General features: G+C 40.7%; 1 protein-coding gene across 5 annotated transcripts in view; it reads right to left on the bottom strand.

The window, feature by feature from the left end:
* znf385b (zinc finger protein 385B) overlaps nt 1-21,716 on the bottom strand; it is a 307,211-nt gene that overhangs the window by 45,782 nt on the left and 239,713 nt on the right. For all 5 annotated transcript variants that reach the window (XM_072259629.1, XM_072259631.1, XM_072259630.1 and 2 more), the window contains one exon: nt 12,723-12,888. In XM_072259629.1, coding sequence (XP_072115730.1) covers nt 12,723-12,888 — 166 coding nt within the window. The remainder of the gene's footprint in view (nt 1-12,722; nt 12,889-21,716) is intronic.

The raw sequence follows: 21,716 nt of genomic DNA, 5'->3' as shown, positions 1-21,716 counted from the left end.
CTAGGAGAGGGTGAAGGGGTGAAGTAAAGAGCTGGGAAGAGATTGGTGAAAGAGATAAAGGGCTGGTGGAGGAAGAATCTGATAGTGGAGGATAGAAGACCATGGAGGAAAGGGAAGGAGGAGAATGGGCACCAGAGGGGGGTGATGGGCAGGTAAGGAAAAAGGTGAAAGAGGGCAACAGAAAAAGGGAATGGTGAAGGAGGGGGAAATCACCGGAAGTTCGTGAAATTGATGTTCATGCCACCAGGTTAGAGGTTACCCAGAAGGAGTATAAATTGTTGCTCATACAGCCTGGGTGTGGCCTCATCATGGCTAATTACTAAAAACCCATCTAGCTAATTACTACTTGGTCACTTCTCTTTCATCAGGAAGAGGAGAGTCAGTTTTTGTCAAAATTATTATATTCACTGTCCGATAATCCACTCAATGATGCTTCTGCTTGGGAATGGGCTCTTGCCTCCAGGCCTCATCAAGTCTTGGTCAATACATGCACTTCCAAGATGAGGTGAGAGTGATTTGCATAAACATCAACACAGTACTGACTAAGTGTAACGTCAATGAACCCCGGTAAAAATAAAGTCAATTGGCATTAAGGGCAAAATACTTCTGTGGTTTGAGTCATGCCATGAAAAAAGGACACTGGATGTGGATACAACAGAACAGCACTGGAACGGGCCCTCTGGGCGCACAATGATGTCGAAGGTAAGTCATCTTGGCCCCATTACATCACTGCAGAAGTTCCTCATGGAGATGTCCTTAACCTAATTATCTTTAAACGCTTTGTTAATGACCAGTCCTTCAACATAACCTTAAGAGTGGTTCAATTCCTTTTGCAATTCCTCAAAAAACAGAACAAAAATTGCATGTAATCCAGTCTACTTGCAGCAAAACCCAGACAGTATTTTGGCGAAGACTAAAATTCATGCCACAAGTGCCATTCAATGATTATCGTTAAGGAAGAATTTCATTACCTACCGTTAACATTCTATAGTATTACCAATGCATTATCCTTAATGATTACGATACTGAGGGAAAAGGGATCACCATTGATCAGAAGCTCAACTGGATCAGTACCATCAATTCTCTTCCTGAATGATCAAGCTCACTGAGCAGCGGAAACATCCTAAAGTTCTTCCATCATCTACAGGTCACAAGTCTGAAGTGCAATGGACCACTCTCTGTAGTCTACGTGAGTGCAATTCCAACAGTACTCAAGAAGCTCAACACCATCCAGTACATAAAAATCTGCCTGACTGGCACACCATCCTTCGCACTAACTATCTGTGCTCTGCACAATGGCTGTAGTGTGCCATTCACAAAATGCAATGCAGTTGTTCACTCTGATAAGCAGATGACACCAAACCGTGCTGAGCAACAGCAGACTCTCAGGAGTAGCTGGCAATTTAAATAATTACGTCAGATGCAATTCAACACATTGGTCGAAAAAATAGGAACATATATTTTAATGAATCGAATAAACTGCCGAGGACAGCATCCGAAAGAAATACTGGAGTAAGGACAGACAGTAACAGAGAAGGCAATAACTGTTTCATTTGGCTGTATTCATGGATATTCAGGTATGGCTGAATTTGAATAGTGTGGCCAATGCAAACTGGGAGCAAGATATAAAATATATCACACAGTCTAATACCACACACAGACACTGCTTCCTCCCTACATTTTGGCTGCATAATTATTGGGGTTTGGGGTAGGAAGGAAGAGGGGACAGGCTCATTGATATTTGCTTTTTGGAGAGACCTGCCTCTCTCCAGAGGACAGGCATTGTGACCTCAGGGTTCAGGTAGCTACAGATTGGCAGGAAAAAGTCAGGGAAGGATGCTTACATGCTCTCTAGAAACATGATAGCTCTACAGCAGTGGTCAGAATGGGACAGATTCTCCAACTTAACCTACCAAAGTCCTTCCATGTGCAAAAACCCATAAGTATCATGGAATAATGTCACAGGAAGAACATTTCAAGTTTAGTTCCCAAGATGGAATAGCAAAACATCCTTCAGCACGCTCAACATTAGGGTTCTCAAATACAGGAATTCAGCTCTGACAAAAATTAGTCTCCTGTATCCAGCAAACATTTTTGAAATACCAATAATCACTTTGGTCCCCAGTTGTAGTTCAACAATCATTACCTCACCTCATTACACTCACCAATATGACATTCCTTATTTCCAACATGACAAGTTATGGCATGCTACTCAATCACATTCAGCATATTCTCAAAACAATTCTAACAGCTGTCTTCAATATATCCTCTTCATCTTTGCAAAATAAAAAGATAAAGGATTTGGTCTATTCAAGAATGAGCTTGGAAGGACCATAGGTTCCTACAAAGAATATCAAATGGGCTCTCAGTTGCACACAATTGTTAAAAAGTAACCCCCATGTGCGTTGATACTTTAGAACTTCCTTACTCCCGCTAGAGCAGGGGTTTCTTATCTGGGGTCCATGGACTCCTTGCTTAATGATATTGGTCCATAGTATGAAAAAGGTTGGAAACCGCTGCTGTAAAGGAAGTCAACCAGCTGCCCTAATTTTCCTGCTGTGGTTAAAAAAATGCTGTCTATCTAAGGCCACTGCTCCTTATTCCCTTCCTCCAATTAAACCCAATTCACATTCATGGCCATGACTTAACTCTGACATCTCAGATTGACGCCTTCCCCCTGCTGGCTTAATCATCTTTGATCACTTCTCCATTACTCCCTTTGTCAACCCTACTTTCTTTTACAAACAACAATTGTTTGTAATTAACTCTCACATTGGACAATATTTATCCTAAAAAAACATTAAGAGATATTATCAGAGTGATATATCAATGGTATATAACCGAAATATCATTACTTTGCTCAAATTAACTGCTGCATTTCCCACATTCCAGCTGTGACAATGCTTGGTAAATACTTAATTGGCTGAAAGCCACTGTGAGTCCCAGTCATGCTGGAAATAAGGAATGGCATATTGGTGAGTGTAATGAGGTGAGGCAATGATTGTTGGAGTACAACTAAAGACCAAAGGAATTATTAGTATTTGTAAATAAAAATTAAAATCTTTTTTGATTCCTTTCTCCAATCCTATCAGTCAAAGTTCCCCAAGGTTTTTCTTTGTATTATCCCTGAAGTTGTATTTTTCCTGGGTATTTTTTCTTACCCCATGCCTTTTCAAAGTTCTTGTGCATAAAATGCACCTACTCCCTTAATTGTATTCCTGCTCAACTTTTGACCATCAATAACACAATCAATAAAATTTTCTCTCTCAGGTAATCAACCACAATTGCTCCTCTTTCCACTCTTCCTTTGATGTGCAAACAGTCATGCGGTATTGAAACAGGCCCTTTGGCACACTGTGCTTATGCCAGCCCTCATGCCTATCTATACTAATCCCACTTGTCTGCATTAATTTCCTATCCTTCTATGCCCTGCTCATTCAAATACCCATCAAGACTACTCTGAAATACTGCACCTTCCAGCACCTTCTCTCACAGCTTATTCCAGATACCAACTATTTTGTATGAAAAAATTACCCCTCAGATCTTCTCTAAACCTCCTTCCTCACACTTTAAGCCATTGCTGTCTAGTATTATGCAACCCTACCATTGGAACTAGACACTAGTTCTCTAACTTATCAATACCTTTCATAGCTTTATATATCTCATTCATATCATCTCTAAGCCTCTTTTGTTCATGGGAGAAAAGGTCTACTTATCCAGTCTCTTCTTATATCTCAAGCTCTCCAATCCAGTAGTAACCTTGTGATTCTTTCCTGCGCCCTTTCTAGCTGATTTACATTCTTCCTTCAGCACGGTGACTGAACGGCACTGAAATATGCCTTTTGTGTTTTGTATTCTGTGTTTTCGATTCCTTTTTTGTTGCCGTTTGCCCGATTCTTTTGTGCTGGGGGGGAGGAGGGATTTGATGTTTGATGTTTTTCTTTGAACGGGTTGGTTCCATGGTTCTTTGTTTCATGACTGTCTGCGGGGAAGACGAATTTCAGGGTTGTATACTGCATACATACTTTGATAACAAATGCACTTTGAACTTTAGAAGTGCACACAATATTCTGAATGAGCCTAATGGATACACTGTATAATTGTTGCCCCAACACTTACACTCAGTATCTGAGTGACAAAGCCAAAAATGCCATATACCTTTGTCATCACCTTATCTACCTATATTCCTATTTTCAGGGAACTTCCTAATATGCATCACTACACACTTGTCTGAGTTAAATTCCACCTACTCTTCCCTTCCCCACTTTCCAAGTTGATCTAAATTCTGTCGTAGGCCTTCTTCATTGGCCAATTTCCATGTCATCTGTAAACCTACTAATCATGTCACCGATATTCTCATCCAAATCATTAATATAAAGGACAAAAAAAACAAGAAGGCCCAGAACCAATCCCTGTGGTACACTCACACTCTCGTTCACAGGCCTCCACTCTAAAAACCCTGTGCAACCATCAAGCCAACATTGCATCCAATTTGCTAGTTCACCCCAGATTCCATGAGCTCTAAGCTTCCAGACCAACCTACCATGAAAGGCACTGCCAAAGGACTTCCTAAAGTCTATGTGATCAACATCTACCACCATGTCTTCATGAGTGCTCTTGGTTGCCTCTTCAAAAATCTCAATCAAATTGATAAGAGTCAATTTCTCACACACAAAGCCAGGATGGCTATCCCTAATCAGTCCATTTTCAGGGAAATTTGTACTTTATTTGGTACACCTGCTCCTTAATGCAAATATCTAATCGGCCAATCATGTTACAGCAACTCAGTGCATAAAAGCATGCAGGCATAGTCAAGAGGTCCAGTTGCTGTTCAGAGTAAACATCAGGATGGGGAAGAAATGTGACCTAAGTGACTTCGACCATGGAATGAATTATTGGTGGTGCCAGAATCTCACAGACTGCAGGTCTCCTGGGATTTTCATGAACAATAGTCTCTGGAGAATGGTGTGAAAAAACAAAAAAAATCCAGTGGGTGGCAGCTCTGCTGGCAAAAACACCTAAAAATTATACTGAGGTCAGAAGAGAATGGCCAGAGTGGTTCTAGCTGACAGGAAGGCGACAGTAACTCAAATAACCACGTGTTACAACAGTGGTGTGCAGGTGAGCGTCTCTGAATGCACATGTCAAACCTTGAGATGGATGGGCCACAGCAGCAGAAGACCATACACATACACTCAGTCGCCACTTTATTAAACACAGGGGACACCTACTAAAGTGAACACTGAGTGTATACTCCAAGGTTTCATGTTCAACAGTATTCCCCAGGTCACTCCTATTCATTGTGTATGTGAATATGCAAATAAATCCTTCCTTTCAGAATTCCTTCCAATCACTTTACTACCACTAAGATCTATCCTTGTTCCCGTCTTTTGTTCATTTATCAGAACATTGCATCACTGTCTGGTATGGAGAGGCCACTGCACAGGATCGGAAAAGCTGCGGAAAGTTCCAAACTCAGCCAGCTCCACCATGGGCACGAGCCTCCCCAGCATCAAGGACACCTTCAAAAGGAGATGGCTCAAAAAGGCAACATCCATCATTAAGGATCTTCGTCATCCAAGACATGCCCTCTTCTCATCAAGGAGGAGGTACAAGACACACACTCAACATCTCAGGAATGGCTTCTTGGCTTCTGCCAATAGATTTCTGAATGGCCAATGAACCCATGAACATTACCTCACTATTTCTGCTCTCTTTATTTAATTTATTTTTATAGATATGTTTTATACTAATTTATAATTTTTTATTATTATGCATGACATTGTAGTGCTACCACAAAACAACAAATTTGATGACATATGCCAGTGATATTAAACCTGATTCTGATTTATTTTGACTAGGTTACTGGAAAAACATTTGTAAGCTAGGAAACACACTTGACTCACTATTATTCTTCAGAGAATTAACAATGGTAACTTTACATGGTCAGGCCTAAATAAGATTTCAAACCATCAGTGTGGTTAACTTTTAACCACAATGGACCAGCAAGCCTTTCAGTTGAAGAGAAACTGAATGATTGCTGAACAATTGGTGACAGCACATGAATAAAGTTAACAAAATCAGTGTGTAGCCTTCACAGCAAAATCTTTAAGCCATGACCTACCTCACCCTGGATCCACTGATTTAGATATGGCAGGGTACAATGAAAAATCAGCTTCCACACGTATGCAGACAGCATCTTTAGTCTACCTTGCCAGCACTTCCCTTAGTACTTCCATTGTCTGAATTACCAGAATGCTTTGCCTGACATCCAAAACTGCTTGAGCAAAAATTTAAGCTCACCATTAGGAACTCTACAGTTTACACCAGAAACTCCATTCTTAAAGAACTAAAACCAGTCCCCTTTTCAGCAAATGTCTGAAGCTTAACCACATTGTTTATATGCTTGTTGTCGTTCTTGTCCATGAGATGAATTTCAGACCGCACATTCACATGATAAGCAATACCATCTTAGCAAAAAACGGATTGCACCAAGTGTTTCGTGTGTTAAATGAATCCTGTCAGCAGCATGTATTTGTTACATACACCTGTTAGGGTGCATTCTCCAGTTACCTTATAAGGTAACCGTAGCCTTCAGCCAGGAGCAGATGTCATCAGGTGGTTCCCAACCTTCACCAAGTGTTTCGACCCTTAACCACGACACTCGCCAGTTGGTGGGCCGGCAGTGGTGGCCAAATCACTGCCCATCTGCTCCTGGCTTCCAGCTTGCCTCCTCTTGCCTACTCCAAATCCAACAAGAGGCTTGTTCTGCCTCTTCTCCCATCCTACAAGCTGCTTGTTTTTTGCTCCTTTCGTCCAGGCCCAGATCTGACAACAACCGCCATGCTGATTTGGCTGGGAAACCTCTTAACCTCATCAAGTGCAAAAATTGGACAAAACATTAAAAAAAATTGCTTTGCATCATGCATTTAAATACTCCTGTGCTGTACCCCAAAGAACATCACCTAATTTTGTGTATTTGTGGACACTCTGCCACACACACTTCTACCTAATTGCACGTAAATCCCATTACGAAGAAAGTATGGCAGTGACTCTCTTATAAGTTTGCGAAAATTCAGCATGTCATCTAAAACTTTGATGAACTTCTATAGAAGTGTGTTGGAGAGTATATTGACTGATTGCATCATGGTCTGGTATAGAAACAGAAGTGCTCTTGCATGGAAAAGCCTGTGAAAAGTTGTGGATGCATGTCAGCCCATCATGGGTAAAGCCGTCCTCACCAATGAGAACCTCTACACAGAGCGTTGTCGCAGGAAAGCAGGGACTGATACCATCCAGGTCATGTTCTTTCCTCATTGTTGCCATCAAGAAGGTGGTACAGGAGCTTCAGGACTCACACCACCAAGGTCAGGAACAGATACTACCCCTCAACCATCAGGCTCTTGAAACAGAAGGGATAATGTCACTTGCCCATCACTGAGCTGTTCCCACAACTAACAGAGTCACTTTCAAGAACTCTTTATCTCATCTTCTCAGTATTTATTGCTTATTTATTATTTCTCTTTTTCATTCTTTTTGTATTTGCACAGTTCTTATCTTTTACACATTGGTTGTTTGTCTATCCTGTTGGGTGCAGTCTTTCATTGAATCTATTCGTTTCTTGTATGTACTGCGAGTGCCTGCAAGAAAATGAATCTCACAGTTGCATATGGTGACATATATATATATTTCGATAATAAATTTACTTTGAACTTTTAATTTGAGCCTCATCCCTTAAAAGCATCCCGCCCCCCACAACACAAAGATCATTGTAACTCACACACAGACAACAGATACCCTTTAAAGAATTATCTGTTACCTTTTGTAATTCCAAAACATAAAACTAATTGAAAGAAAAATATGGGAGCTGGGGATAACTCTCTTCCATACAAGTACTGTTTGAAGCATTTTACACTCCAAACCAGACTCAAGGCTTCTGTGTCAATCTGTGTGTAATTTTTCTCTGCAGCAGTAAGGGAACTTGATGCAAAGGCTATGGGATGTTCACTTCCATCGCTCATAACATGTGACATAACTGCACTGATTCCATAAGGTGAGGCATCACAGGCAAGCTTCACTGTACGATGAGGATCATAATGTGTGAGTACAGTGTCTGACGTCACCAAAGTCAAGATCTGTCGTTTGGAAAACCACATCACACAGCTTAGTCCATTGCCATTTCTTCTCGATCTGTAGTAATGAGTTCAATAGGTGGAGCACAGTAGCCAGGACTGCAACAGTGACACGTTCTTTGGTCTTGGGGTATCCAATACTGCTTGAATTTTCTCAGCATGGTTGTGTAATGCTTGTGTGTCAATGATGTGACCACAATAAGTGATGCTTGGCTTAAAGAACTCATACCTGTTGTGTCATGCTTTGAGCCCATAATCTTCTAATTCTTTTAAAAATGTCTTGAGATTTTGGAGATGTTCCTTGTCATCCTCACTGGTAACAATGATGTCATCCAGGTTACACTGAGTGCCTGGGCAGTCACACAGCACCCAGTCTTTAACTTTCTGCCAGAGTGCAGGTGCAGATGCTACTCCAAAAATAAGCCTATTATAGCAATAAAGCCCTTTGTGAGTGTTTATGGTGAGAAACACTTTGGAATCTATTTCCGTCTCCATTTGTAGTTAGGCCTCTGCTAAGTCCACTTCGCTAAAGTGTATCCCTCCAGAAAGGTTTGCAAAGATATCCTCTATCCTGGACAAAGGGCATTGATCTACTTTCAGTATACGTTGATGGTGACCTTAAAATCACCACAGATCCTGACAGATATCCCCTTGGCCACTGGGGCAACTGGCACTGCCCATGGACTTCACTCAACCTTGGAGGAATTCCTTCAGCCTCCATGCGATCTAGTTCATTGGCTACTTTGTGGTATAAGAAACTGGATGGCCTTTGTAAAACACGGGTGTGGAATTTTCATTCAGCACTATTTTACCCTTGATATGTCTGAGTTTTCCAATGGCATCGTGAACACTGCTGTGGCATCATCCAATACCTTTCTTAACTTGCTTTCAGTTAACTCTACTGCAGGGGATGTGGCATGCAAATGGTGGATGGATCTCCAATCAATTTGTAGTTACCTCAGCCTATTATGGCCCCACAATGCTCGCCCTCCTGTTTTCACCATGTACAAGCCCAATGTGGCTGGTTGGTTGTTGTATTTTACTATTATGAATATCATTCCCATGGGAGTTATCTTTTCTCCAGTATAAGTTCTTAGTTGGATATCTGCAGGCTTCAGTTTAGTATCTTTGAAATGCCATTCAAACTCATTTTGTGGAATGACCGAAACAGCTGAGCCAGTGACCAACTCCATTTTAATTAGTTTGCTGTACACTTCTGGTGAAAGCCATAGTGCTCGTCTCTTGTTGGTTTTCACATTATAAATCTCAAGCCTACTCAGTTCCGTGTTATTCTCCTCATTATGAGAGTTTTCTCAACAGCAAGCGAATTAGTGCTCTCTTTGAAACACCTTGTCTTTTTTTCTCTTCCTGTTTTTATTGCATTTTCTGCAAGTTTCGCATTTAAATCTGTCTAGTGTATGTGAGCCCCTTCCACAATGGAAAAACACAACTTGTTTGGCAGGCAGGTTCCGTTTAGTTTTGCAGTTTGGCTCATGCTTACTTTCATTCCTGAAAGCAACTCAATAGCATCTCTATCTGCTGTTTCCATTGATACATTGTTTTCAACTGCTCTGTTAAATGTGAGTTGTGCTTCAGTTAGGAATGCTCTCTTTGTAAGATTTAACAAACTAAACAATCTCTCAGTGTATTATTAAACCCATCACTGAACTGACAATGTTTTGACAATTTCTTCAATTCAGTCATGTACGATGACATTTTGATTCCGCTTATGAAAACTAAAGTGTTCTGCAATCAACAATGTTTCTGGTTCTACGTGTTCCTGCATTACTTTCATGATATCAGCAAAGCTCATTTTGGCTAGTTTATTTTGTTATTATTATTATTTCCCGATACTGTTTATGAACCCATGAATTTTGCCCATTTTTTGCCTTTTTTAAAACTCAAACGTCTCTCTCCCTTTGCAAAGATAAAAAGTGCTGCTTTTTTAAACTAGAACCTCACCCTCTCCCTCCTTCCAAAGGAAAAATATATACTGCTATTCAACGTGTAGTTAAGTCATCTCAGGTTTGTTTTAAAACTAGCTCATCGGCATTGTTATGTTTTGTAACTCCAAAACATAAAACTATTTGAAAGAAAAACACAGGAGCCGGGGAAAATGCATGTACTTTTAGTTTTATTACATTTTACTTTAGTCAGTTACTCAAATATGATGTGGTGGTGTGATGACATATATATACTTCTTATGTATAACTCATAAAAGAACTATGTAAATAAAGAATCCTTAATAAAACAATGTAGTTACAATATTACTCAAATATTACTGAGATATTAAATACTCTACACTACTTATTTCTGAACACTTTGGGAATAGATTATTCTTTAGTATGTATGTGCATGTCTCCTGCCTGTGGTCCCTGTCCAATTTTCACCAAATCCATTCCCCCACTATAGATAGCTTCCATTGATGTGACTATTGAGGCCCCTTTTGTATGAGCATGTGAGCACTTAAATGCAGGAAAAAGCACTCACTGTGAGTTGCAGCATACTCTGAAGACTTTGGATGGTGCTTGAGCAGCCCCCAGTGAGTTCTGAAGGTGCCCAGGAGTCTTCATGTCAGTAGTGTCCCTTCAAATCACGAACAAAGCTGGAAAGTAGCACGATGCACTCCTAGTTGAACTGTGAGTGAACAATGAAAGTGATAAGTTGCACCCAAAAGGCCAATTTATGCCTGGAAATGGACATCACGCACATTGATGATGTCAATAGCTGAAGGAATGGCACCCGTGGAATCGTCGCCGTGCTAGGGTCAACAGCTTGTCCGGACACTTTCACATTAGGTGCCATTCCTAATGCAAATGGGTGCTATTTCCTTAACTCATGCAATGCAGAGCTTTAAAGTGCTATTTGTGCAATTAAAACCAGCACAAGTGGGTTAATTTTCTAGGCAAGACTTCCCTTTCAAAAGGTATTCTACTCTTAGCTCATCTGCTGCTGAAGGTCTCTTCATGATTTCTGATAAATTGTGTATCAAAGCATTATTTTCTATCTCCTTCATTCCAAACATAAGGTTATTCAGAACTCTGCTCCTCCATCCCTGAGCAACCAGTACTAAACACTCAGTGCTCCAATAAACATTGACCGTACCTGCACCTATTTAATAATAACCATTGCTTTAAAATTTCTCAATCTGCTTTCTTCGGTGATCGCCAGCACTTTGAAACTCTGAGAAACCTACAGTCTTTCAATTTTGTAACTCTAGTCTCTTGAGAATCTCCACCACTAAAGGCTGCATTTTGAGCTGCCAAAGCAATAAGCATTGAATTCTATTCCCCAAAGGCACACAACTTCTTTTCTCTTTAAGATGATTCCTAGTTCCATGACCAAATTTCTGATCATCAGCCCTATCATCTCCTGGTTTGGCTCAGCATCAAAGTTTTTCTGAAAACACTACAAAGTGCCTCAAGATGTTATACTTGGGCAAAACAATGAACTATCAGTGAAACCAAAATAAATGCTTTCAGCATTGAAATTATTATTTAATGAAAGCACAATTGCAATGGAATTTTCAGATGTTGTTATTGCAATGATGAGAACTCAAAGAGTCACTAATTCTTTATGGAATCTATTTCCTGAATAATAAGTTAGAACTGCCACAAGAAATATTCAGTTATTCACCAGCTGTTCTGAGAAATGAGGCGAAAAAGCCCTTGGGGTAGAAGTATACACAACAGAACCCATGCAAGAAAAATCTTAGAAACTACCATCAGTAGAAGAGGTTCAGAGAAAACAATAAAAAGCTTTGTGACTTTATTAACTAGTCAACATATGTCATTATAGATAAAATTTTGTATCGTATTTTTCTAATTATAGACTTTTAGAATGCAATTTGTGCTGATGTGAAATGAGACAAAGAACTCTGAAATAAAACTACATTTCTTACAGAATGCTCTACATTTGTTTAACTTGCTTGTTGTCACACATATTATAATGCAGGAGATAAATTATAAAGTAGTCAAATAATATTCATTGAAACTGAAGTTATTGACCCATACACAAGACTTTTTGAAAAATGGAGCACCCAGCCAGTATCCAAACATGTAATTTTACAAGTCCATGGTGTTGAGTGGTCTTGTAAAGTTATCTCTGATTGGTTGAATGGTCCTCTCTAGTACCGACCGCAGAGACTATGAAAATTCCTGACTTCTTTTAAAAAATTTTGATCTTTGAATAGTTCTCAATTCTCTTTATTCAACAGACTGATTTGCCCAGCACGAGTGAATGGAAAAGGGAGGAAAATATGTAATTATCAGAGTGGATTGTATGAAAAACCATAGAGAATTTGGGACGTAGCTGAACATATAATTTATCATTTCATGGAACTAAAATTGTTTATTATATACAGCCAAACCATTTGATACAATGGAACAAATTACTGCTGCACTGATTGAGGTCATATTTTAAATGCTATTTGTTCCATCATTCTTAAATAATTAGTCAGCCAGTCAAGGATCAAGCAAACAGCATTAATAAAACGTGTAGCAATAAAAGCAGAAATAAGCACTAACATGCAAACATACAACACAAATAAAAGAAAGTACACAAATGAGGAGAACAAAAGTTTATTTTAACCTGTTTTCTCTGAGCTGTTGGGAGTGATTGCAGTGGTTGTGGTGGAGGTGGTGATGGCCTTTGTGCTGTCCTTGGTAGGAGCAGTTTTCTGCTTTTTTTTCGTGGCCTCCAGTGCTTTGAGCTTCTTGGCATGTTTACTGCCTTTGTAGTGTGCCTCGGCTTGGCTCTACAAAGGAGAACAAATGAACCATGCAATCAGGCTCATTTCTCATACTTTCACTAACTTTACAGACAACAATACAAAACGAACTTTCAATAATAGGCACCATACACAATCAGCCTGTGCGAGAAAATAGCCATCAATATTTTCAGTAATTAATATGTTAAACGGGTGCCTCTATTGAAAGATTTGTATTAACTCAACTTGTTAATATCATCATTCTACTCAAACAAAGGAACTTATAGGAAGCATGCCACTAACACAATGAGAGAGAGTGACTATGTGAAGCACAGTGCTGCAGGTTAAAATACACAGTATGGAAAACACTTGGCTGATACATGCAAAGATGTTCCTAGAACACATGGTTGTATCATTCCAAATATCTATCTTGGATACAGTTCACTGTGTTGGCAGAATTGAAACAAGCCAGGAAACAATGGACACAGATCATACAAACAAGGGAGCACATAACAAAGTGTTTTTGATTGTGTTTAGATATCTTCTCTGAGAAAAGATGTCTGTAGTATTACGAACACAATTGATTAGCTTAATTGTTGCTTCCAAATGATTTTAAAAAGTTAATGAAATACATGTACAGTAGCATTATCAGTTGCAATCTCAAAAGGTAAAGAATTCATCCAGAAATTCAGTGAATTGTTTTTATACAAAAACTTACAGGTAATGGACAATTAAGTGTAAAACGACAATAAATCTGTTTTCCATGTTAATACTGTAAAACCATTTATTTGGCCATTCATAATTGTAGAACACATGCTATTTTGACAAATAAAGCAGAAGAGAATTCATCGCACTCGAGAAAGGCTTACTTCGTCATTTAGCTACGAGTAAGTCTTTCTGCTGATATTTGCAACAAACCCTTAGCCTGCAATATCAGTGTAACCTCCTACTGTCAATGTCTCACTTCAATCAATCCCCATCTATATACATGAGACCTGTTGAAACACAAATAATTTCATAAATAAAACGTGCAATTGTAGGATACTGGCTGTATATCAATGAGAAAATTGCCGTATATTACTAAGTGGCATATTTTACTTCTATAAAAGTAATTTGAATTTTAAAAAAAAATACCATCTCTCACCAGCCTGTAATCTGTACACTTAAATTAAAAATTTCTGCATCCCAATAGATCCTCTGTATTCTCTACCAGATCTGGACGTACATCTCTCCCATTCTCAGTACTTTCAACAACACACTTGACGTGCACAAAAGCCACTTGAGATGACCTTATCCAGCAGATAATTCCTGTTCTGAAATGTACTTTGCCTGCTGATGGTTAACTTAATTGTGATTAGTAGTTCTAGCATTAATAGCCACGGGAAGAGTCCAAGTGCGGAACACCCATGAAGATTTTTTTCATTTTATTCTTCCAAGTTATCATCCTTCCTCAGATTTCAATTGGACTGGTCAGTTGGAATTGACACTGACCAGGAGGAAAAAATTATGGAAATGATTAAATTTTATGTTCTATTTTAAGGTCATTCCCTTGACTGTGCTGGTTCCACTTATCCAGAGTTGTGGAAGAAATAGCTACGGATAGAGCAAACAAGTTATTCCCAGCTAATCTTTACATAAATTATTTATTCAAAATGATGGGATTAACTTTTGAAGTATCCTGTTGGAAACAATCATTTAATGCCATATAATTTGATTCATTAACCTCTGGTATGTTATCGTGACTGCCTTTCATTATTCATGATTTCATCTTCACTGGCAAAAATCCTCTTTTGTGAAAATAGGTTTTGAAATGAAATTAAGCTTTCAGTGCTTTTCCCACCCCGCCCCACCCCCCAATATGTTTGGCAGGTCCCTAAAATAAACTGTTAACACGAACTTCAGGTAATAAAAATATGCATATATGTCACACTTTAATATGAAAAGGTTCCAGGATTTCATCAAAAGCAAATGGAATGGTATTACTTGAATTACCGCTTACAAGGCATAAGTTGATGTTTTGCGGAAATAAACTGCTCAAAAAATGCAACTGTGTTAGTTGATTGTTGGGAAAAACCACAGCACAATCAGAAAACATTAACAAGCACAATATAAATAGTTGAAGAAGAAATGGCTTTTGATGCTAGAAGTCTGAAATAAAATCTAGGGGCAGCAGTCGCATAATGGTTAGTGCAATGCTTTGGAGGTTCAGTTCTCGCCACTGTCCGTAAGGACTTTTTATGTTCTCCCCACGACTGCACAAGTTTCCTCCGGGTACTCTGGTTTCCCTCCACATTCCAGAGATGCGTGAGTTAGTAGGTTAAATGATCACGTGGGTGTAATTGGGTGATTCGTTGGACCAGATGGACCTGCTGCCATGCTACATCTCCGAACAAACAACAACCTGGAATGTTTACTCTGTTTCGCACTCCACAGATGCTGCACGACCTGCATTTTCTGCTTTTGTTTCATAATTAAAGAAGCCTATTTTAGAAGCTCTTAAAAGCTAGAATTACTCTTGAGTTTCTGCTAATTTTACGCCAGTTACTGAGAATGATCGTAACAACCACTGGAAGTTCTTTACAGATAGGTGAACTTGCATGTATGTTAAATAATTCATCTTTCATAAGCAGCAATGTTACCAATATAAAATTGTAGGGAAGTACAGCACAGAAACAGGCCTTTCAGCCCATCTAGTCTGTGACAAACCATTTATACCACCTACTCCTATTGACCTGCACTGAGACCGTAGCCCTCTGTACCCCTACCATCCATATACCTATCCAAACATCTCTTCAACATTGAAATTGAGCTCGCATGCACCACTTGTGCTGGCAGCTCATTCCACACTCTCACCACCCTCTGAGTGAAGAAGTTTCCCCTCATGTTCCCGTTAAACTTCTCACCTTTCACTCTCAACCCATGAATCTGGTTGTAGTCCCACCCAACCTCAGTAGAAAAAGGCTGCTTGCATTTACCCTATCTATACCTATATATTTTATTTATTGAATATGAAAAAAAACATAATTTGAAATTATGCTGTTATCAGTTATTAAATCTGTCAAAAAAGCATTCTTTATTTCTAAAACATAAAATATATTTTATGCTTTTAAAAATTAGGTTGAGAAGGAAACTACAGATTATAACAGGATTCCGTTCCTGTGAACTGTTTGCAAACTGAATAGTTTGCAAATTGAATTGTGACCCTGAACCAAATTCGCAGATGACTGAGGATGCTTGCAGCCCCACAACAGCCAGCAAATCCATACGGCCAATCTCTCAGATGCTCCTTCATATGTATGAGCTGTAAATAGGTTGAGTGTTTGCAAGCGGTGGAGTTTATACATTTGTACATCCAGACATCTGCCTCACATGAATCAGCGTACAGAGTCTGCCATGTCTCAAATATATGCAGAGAGCAGCAAAATGTGTGTTTTTTTAAATAACTTTGTTCATGAATAGTGGACATTGCTGTTGAGACTTGTACCCAATGTCAACAAGAGCACTTTAAAACTGTAATCTAGGAAGTTCAATATAATGCAAATAGTCATATAACAATATATATTCATCTAATAATAGCAGAGTTGGGGAAAACTAAATGTCAACTTTACACCAGAACTTTCAGGAACAGATCAGACATTCAAATAGCATGCCATAAAACAACTCTGAAGGTCATATTACATAATGAAGCAGCTATATTTAATCTTTGTAGTGAAATAAACAATCTAAGAATTTAATAAGGCTAAAAAGATACACAATTTTATTTCACCAACGCGTTTGAGCACTCTCTCCCTTTTCCTCTTAAAATGCATTTCCTCACAGTCATCCACATTATACCTTTTTTGCTTACGTCACAACAGACCTGTAAATCCCATTGAAACACTGAATACTCGTGGCGCTAACAGCTAAATTTCTTGTAGAAGTCACCTAATCCTGTTGCTTGATGCTATGAAACATTGTGGTTAAATAAAGCATGAATTTTCATTATTAATGGCTGAGGGCTCAATTTTGAAGAATTTTAGTGAATAATTATGGATTAACTTTTTCAAATTGCTCTCAGGGTTCAAAAAAGATTTAAGTCATTCCAACTACCTATAAAAAATAAGCTTCTTTGCAAGGAAATGCTTCCTTTTATCTGGAAATGAATCAAAATACTGTACCAAAAACCGAACACACTGTGCTTTGAAAGACCATGTGACATAATCATGGGTCTAGATATGGGTAAAAACCTTTAAAATTCAAAGCACAAATAGTATGGTACCCTTGACCCAAAATAGAAGTATTTATTCACAAACCACATTGGATAACCCTCTTCTAGAGTTTTTTAAATTAGTGCAAAATATTCCATGGTAGTTAGTAGCTAGATCCCTTCCAGACTTGGCCTGACATTGAATTGCTGCTGCCATGCAAAAGAACAAATCTGCAGCAAAACAGTGAGGAGTAAAATTTGATTGTTTATGTTTGCCTTTAAACTTTGGGATTCAGGCCAGAGATCCTTGTTTGCTATTTCTGCAGAAATCTGGAGAGGTTTCCTGTTACATTTTGCTTAGTGAAAAAGAATTAATCAGAATCAAGTTTTATTATCACTGACATATGTTGTGAAATTTGTTGTTTCATGGCAGCAGTACAGCGCAAGACAAAAAAAAACTATAATTTAGAAAGTAGGGGGTGCAAAGGACAAATACTGAGGTGATCATTCAGATCTCTGATAGCAGCGGGGAGGAAGCTTTTCTTAAAACATTGAGTGTGGGTGTTGTATTGTGTACATCGCTTGTTTGATTTTGCCTTTTTGATCAACCCTTGAGGTTTATTGGAGCAAAGTTTTAACAAGTTTAGAGAAAGGGATGAACTAACTGGGCTTGGTTCCTCACTGGTAATTGGTGCCGGTTAATCTATGCACACTTTGTGGAAGTGCCAACTACTTCGCTGCTTTTGTAACTGGGTCCCAAGGGCCAACGTGCAAATACATGCTTAATTGCAAGTACATCAGCAAATCTTTGCCCTTTGTTAAAATTCCAACCAAGATTTAAAGGAGTAAATTCATGATTTATTGAGACAGATAATATTTATGTTCTTCAGGGAAGTGATTTTCAGGGTCATTCACAATTTATCACACAAGTCCACTGCTGAGAAATCGCCATAAAATCCTGCTCTGCTGCTGGAATGAAATATCTCTGGCAGAGATATCTGTCCAGCTCTTGGCTCCATCCCTCCCCCTCCTGTCTTCTCCTATCATTTTGCATCTCCCCCTCCCACTCCCACTTTCAAATCTCTTACTAGCTCTTCCTTCAATTAGTCCTGACGAAGGATCTCGGCCCGAAATGTTGACTGTACCTCTTCCTAGAGATGCTGCCTGGCCTGCTGCGTTCACCAGCAACTTTGATGTGTGAAGGCACTCTGTGAGTCACATGGAGAGGATATTGATGGGCTCACAGAGTGCATCACTGATTACACCAGCTTCTGTGTGGACTGCAATGTTCCGACAAGAACTGTCCTTTGTTATTCAAATAACAAGCCATGGGTGACAAAGGACATTCAGGACATCCTGAACGCTAAAAAGAGGGCGTTTAGAGATGGAAATAGGGAGGAGCTGAGGGCAATACAGAGGGTCCTGAAAGCCAGGATCAGGGAGGCTAAAGACAGGAACAGGAGGAAGCTTGAGTGGAAACTCCAGCAGAACAACATGAGAGAGGTCTGGAGGGGGATGAGGTCCATCACTGGGTTCCAGCAAACTAGCAACAGAGGAGCTGAAGGCAGTGTGGACAGGACCAATGAACTTAACCTGTTCTTTAACAGATCTGACATTGTGGCCTCTGCCCATCCCCCACATGAGCCATCTGTTGTCGGCCCCCAACCAACACATATTCCACTCTCCCATCCTACCCCTCCTCACAGTCCCCCACCCTGCTCTCATGACTATACCCCTTCCCCACACGAAACCACCACGGTGGGCTTCACAGCTAAACAGGTGAGAAGACAGCTGAAACGTCTCAACCCAAGCAAGGCTGCAGGACCGGATGGTGTCAGTACCAGGGTGCTCAAAGCCTGTGCCCCTCAGCTATGTGGAGTACTTCAACATGTATTCAACCTGGGCCTGAGGCTCCGGAGGGTTCCTGTACTGTGGAAGACGTCCTGCCTCGTCCCTGTGCCGAAGACCCCGCGCCCCAGTGGCCTCAATGACTACAGACCGGTGGCATTGACCTCCCACATCATGAAGACCCTGGAGAGAGTTGTTCTGGAGCTGCTCCGGCCTATGGTCAGGCCACACTTAGATCCCCTCCAGTTCGCCTACCAGCCCCAACTAGGAGTTGAGGATGCTGACGTCTACCTGCTGAACCGTGTCTACGCCCACCTGGACAAGCCAGCGAGCACTGTGAGGGTCATGTTTTTTGACTTCTCCAGTGAGTTCAACACCATCCGCCCTGCTCTGCTGGGGGAGAAGCTGACAGCGATGCGGTGGATGCTTTCCTGGTGTCATGGATTCTTGATTACCTGACTGGCAGACCACAGTACGTGTGCTTGCAACACTGTGTGTCCGACAGAGTGATCATCAGCACTGGGGCTCCACAGAGGACTGTCTTGTCTACCTTTCTTTTCACCATTTACACCTCGGACTTCAACTACTGTACAGAATCTTGTCATCTTCAGAAGTTTTCGGATGACTCTGCCATAGTTGGATGCATCAGCAAGGGGGATGAGGCTGAGTACAGGGCTACGGTAGGAAACTTTGTCACATGGTGTGAGCAGAATTATCTGCAGCTTAATGTGAAAAAGACTAAGGAGCTGGTGGTAGACCTGAGGAGAGCTAAGGTACCAGTGACTCCTGTTTCCATCTAGGGGGTCAGGGTGGACATGGTGGAGGATTACAAATACCTAATTACGAATTGACAATAAACTGGACTGGACCGTCTCTATTGCCTGAGGAGACTGAGGTCCTTTAACATCTGCCAGACGATGCTGAGGATGTTCTACGAGTCTGTGGTGGCCAGTGCTATCATGTTTGCTGTTGTATGCTGGGGCAGCAGGCTGAGGGTAGCAGACACCAACAGAATCAACAAACTCATTCGTAAAGCCAGTGACGTTGTGGGGATGGAACTGGACTCTCTCATGGTGGTGTCTGAAAAGAGGATGCTGTCTAAGTTGCATGCCATCTTGGTCACTGTCTCCCATCCACTACATAATGTACTGGGTGGGCACACGAGTACATTCAGCCAGAGACTCATTCCACCAAGAAGCAATACAGAGCATCATAGGAAGTCATTCCTGCCTGTGGCCATCAAACTTTACAACTCCTTCCTTGGAGGGTCAGACACCCTGAGCCAATAGGCTGGTCCTGGACTTATTTCATAATTTACTGGCATAATTTACATATTACTATTTAACTATTTATGGTTCTATTACTATTTATTATTTATGGTGCAACTGTAACGAAAACCAATTTCCCCCGGGATCAGTAAAGTATGACTGTGACTTTGACTATGACTGTTGCAGAGATATCTACATCAGCTTTAACCATAAGTGAGGTACAAAAAGACCAAAGATAGCTAATATTGTGCTGTTAATTAAGAGGCAAGCCAGACAACTACAGGCTGGCGAGCCTAATTTCAGTGATGGGAAATCAATGGAGCGGATTCTGAGCAACAGCGTCTCCAAATATTTGGCCAGGCAAAGACTGATGAGGCATCACACACAAAATGTTTGGAGGAACTCAACAGGTCAGACAGCATCTTTGGAAATGAATAAACAGTCAACGTTTTGGGCTGAGACCCTTCTTCAGGACTGGGAAAGGAGGGTGAAGTCACCAGAATAGAAAGTGAAGTGGGGTGATAGAAGGACTGGCTAGAAGGTGATAGGTGAAGCCAGATGGGTGGGAAAGGCAAAGGGTTGGAGAAGAAGGAACCTGATAGGAGAGGAGAGTGGACCATGGGAGACTGGGAAGGAGAAGGTTCACCAAGAGGAGGTGATAGGCAGGTGAGGAAAAGAGTAAGCGGCCAGAATGGGGAATAGAAGGGGATGAGGGAGGGAATAAAAAAATTACTAGAAGGAGAAATTGATGTTCATGCCATAAGGTTGGAGGCTACCTAGGCAGAAGATGAGGTGTTGCTTCTCCACTCTGAGAGTGACATCATCATGGCAAAACAGCAGGTCACAGACTGACATGTCAGAATGGGACTGGGGGTAAGAATTAAAATGGCTGGCTATAGGGAAATTGTGCTGTTTGACAGCTGGAGCGGTGGTGCTCAACAAAGCGATCCCACAATTTTTGTCAGGTGTCAACAATGGAGACCGCATCCATCGGGAGCACTGGATACAACACACAACTCCAACAGACTTGCAGGTGTAGTGTTGCCTCACTTGGAAGGACAATTTGAGGCAGTGAGCATAGCTAAAATGCTGGCAATGAGGTGAAAGTGGTCACTGCAGCCGCAGCAGGCCACAGCCTCAGTTCAGTGCAGAGCCGAGTAAACGTCATGGAGAGCGAGCAGAACTGGCCCGACTCTCGCCTCTGGTCCTGACGCCCTGCTTTTTCAATCTGGCCTGGCATTTAAATCATCCAAACATCAGGACATCCCTTACTCTCGGACCCAGGCCCTGTCGATTCGGTATGTTCTGGGCCTGGACCTCACCGCTACGTTTCAGCTGGCTGCTTTATTGAGGTAGTGAGATGTATAGACTGAGTCCGTAGAGGGGAGGTTGGTATCTGTGATCCATAACTCTGCAGTCTTTTATGGTCACATGCAGAGCTGCTGCCAGAGCAAACCGGCATGCATCGAGATAGGATGATTTCTATTGGTGCATCTCTACAAATTGTTAAAGGTCAAAGTTGATGAGCTTTCTTTACTATGATGTCTACATGGTTGGTTGCAGTCTGGTGGTCA

This window comes from Mobula birostris, chromosome 6 (genome assembly GCF_030028105.1).
Source record: "Mobula birostris isolate sMobBir1 chromosome 6, sMobBir1.hap1, whole genome shotgun sequence".
Taxonomy (NCBI): Eukaryota; Metazoa; Chordata; class Chondrichthyes; order Myliobatiformes; family Myliobatidae; genus Mobula; species Mobula birostris.
Note: the sequence above shows the minus strand (reverse complement) of the source record. Positions and strands in the feature narration are given on the sequence as shown.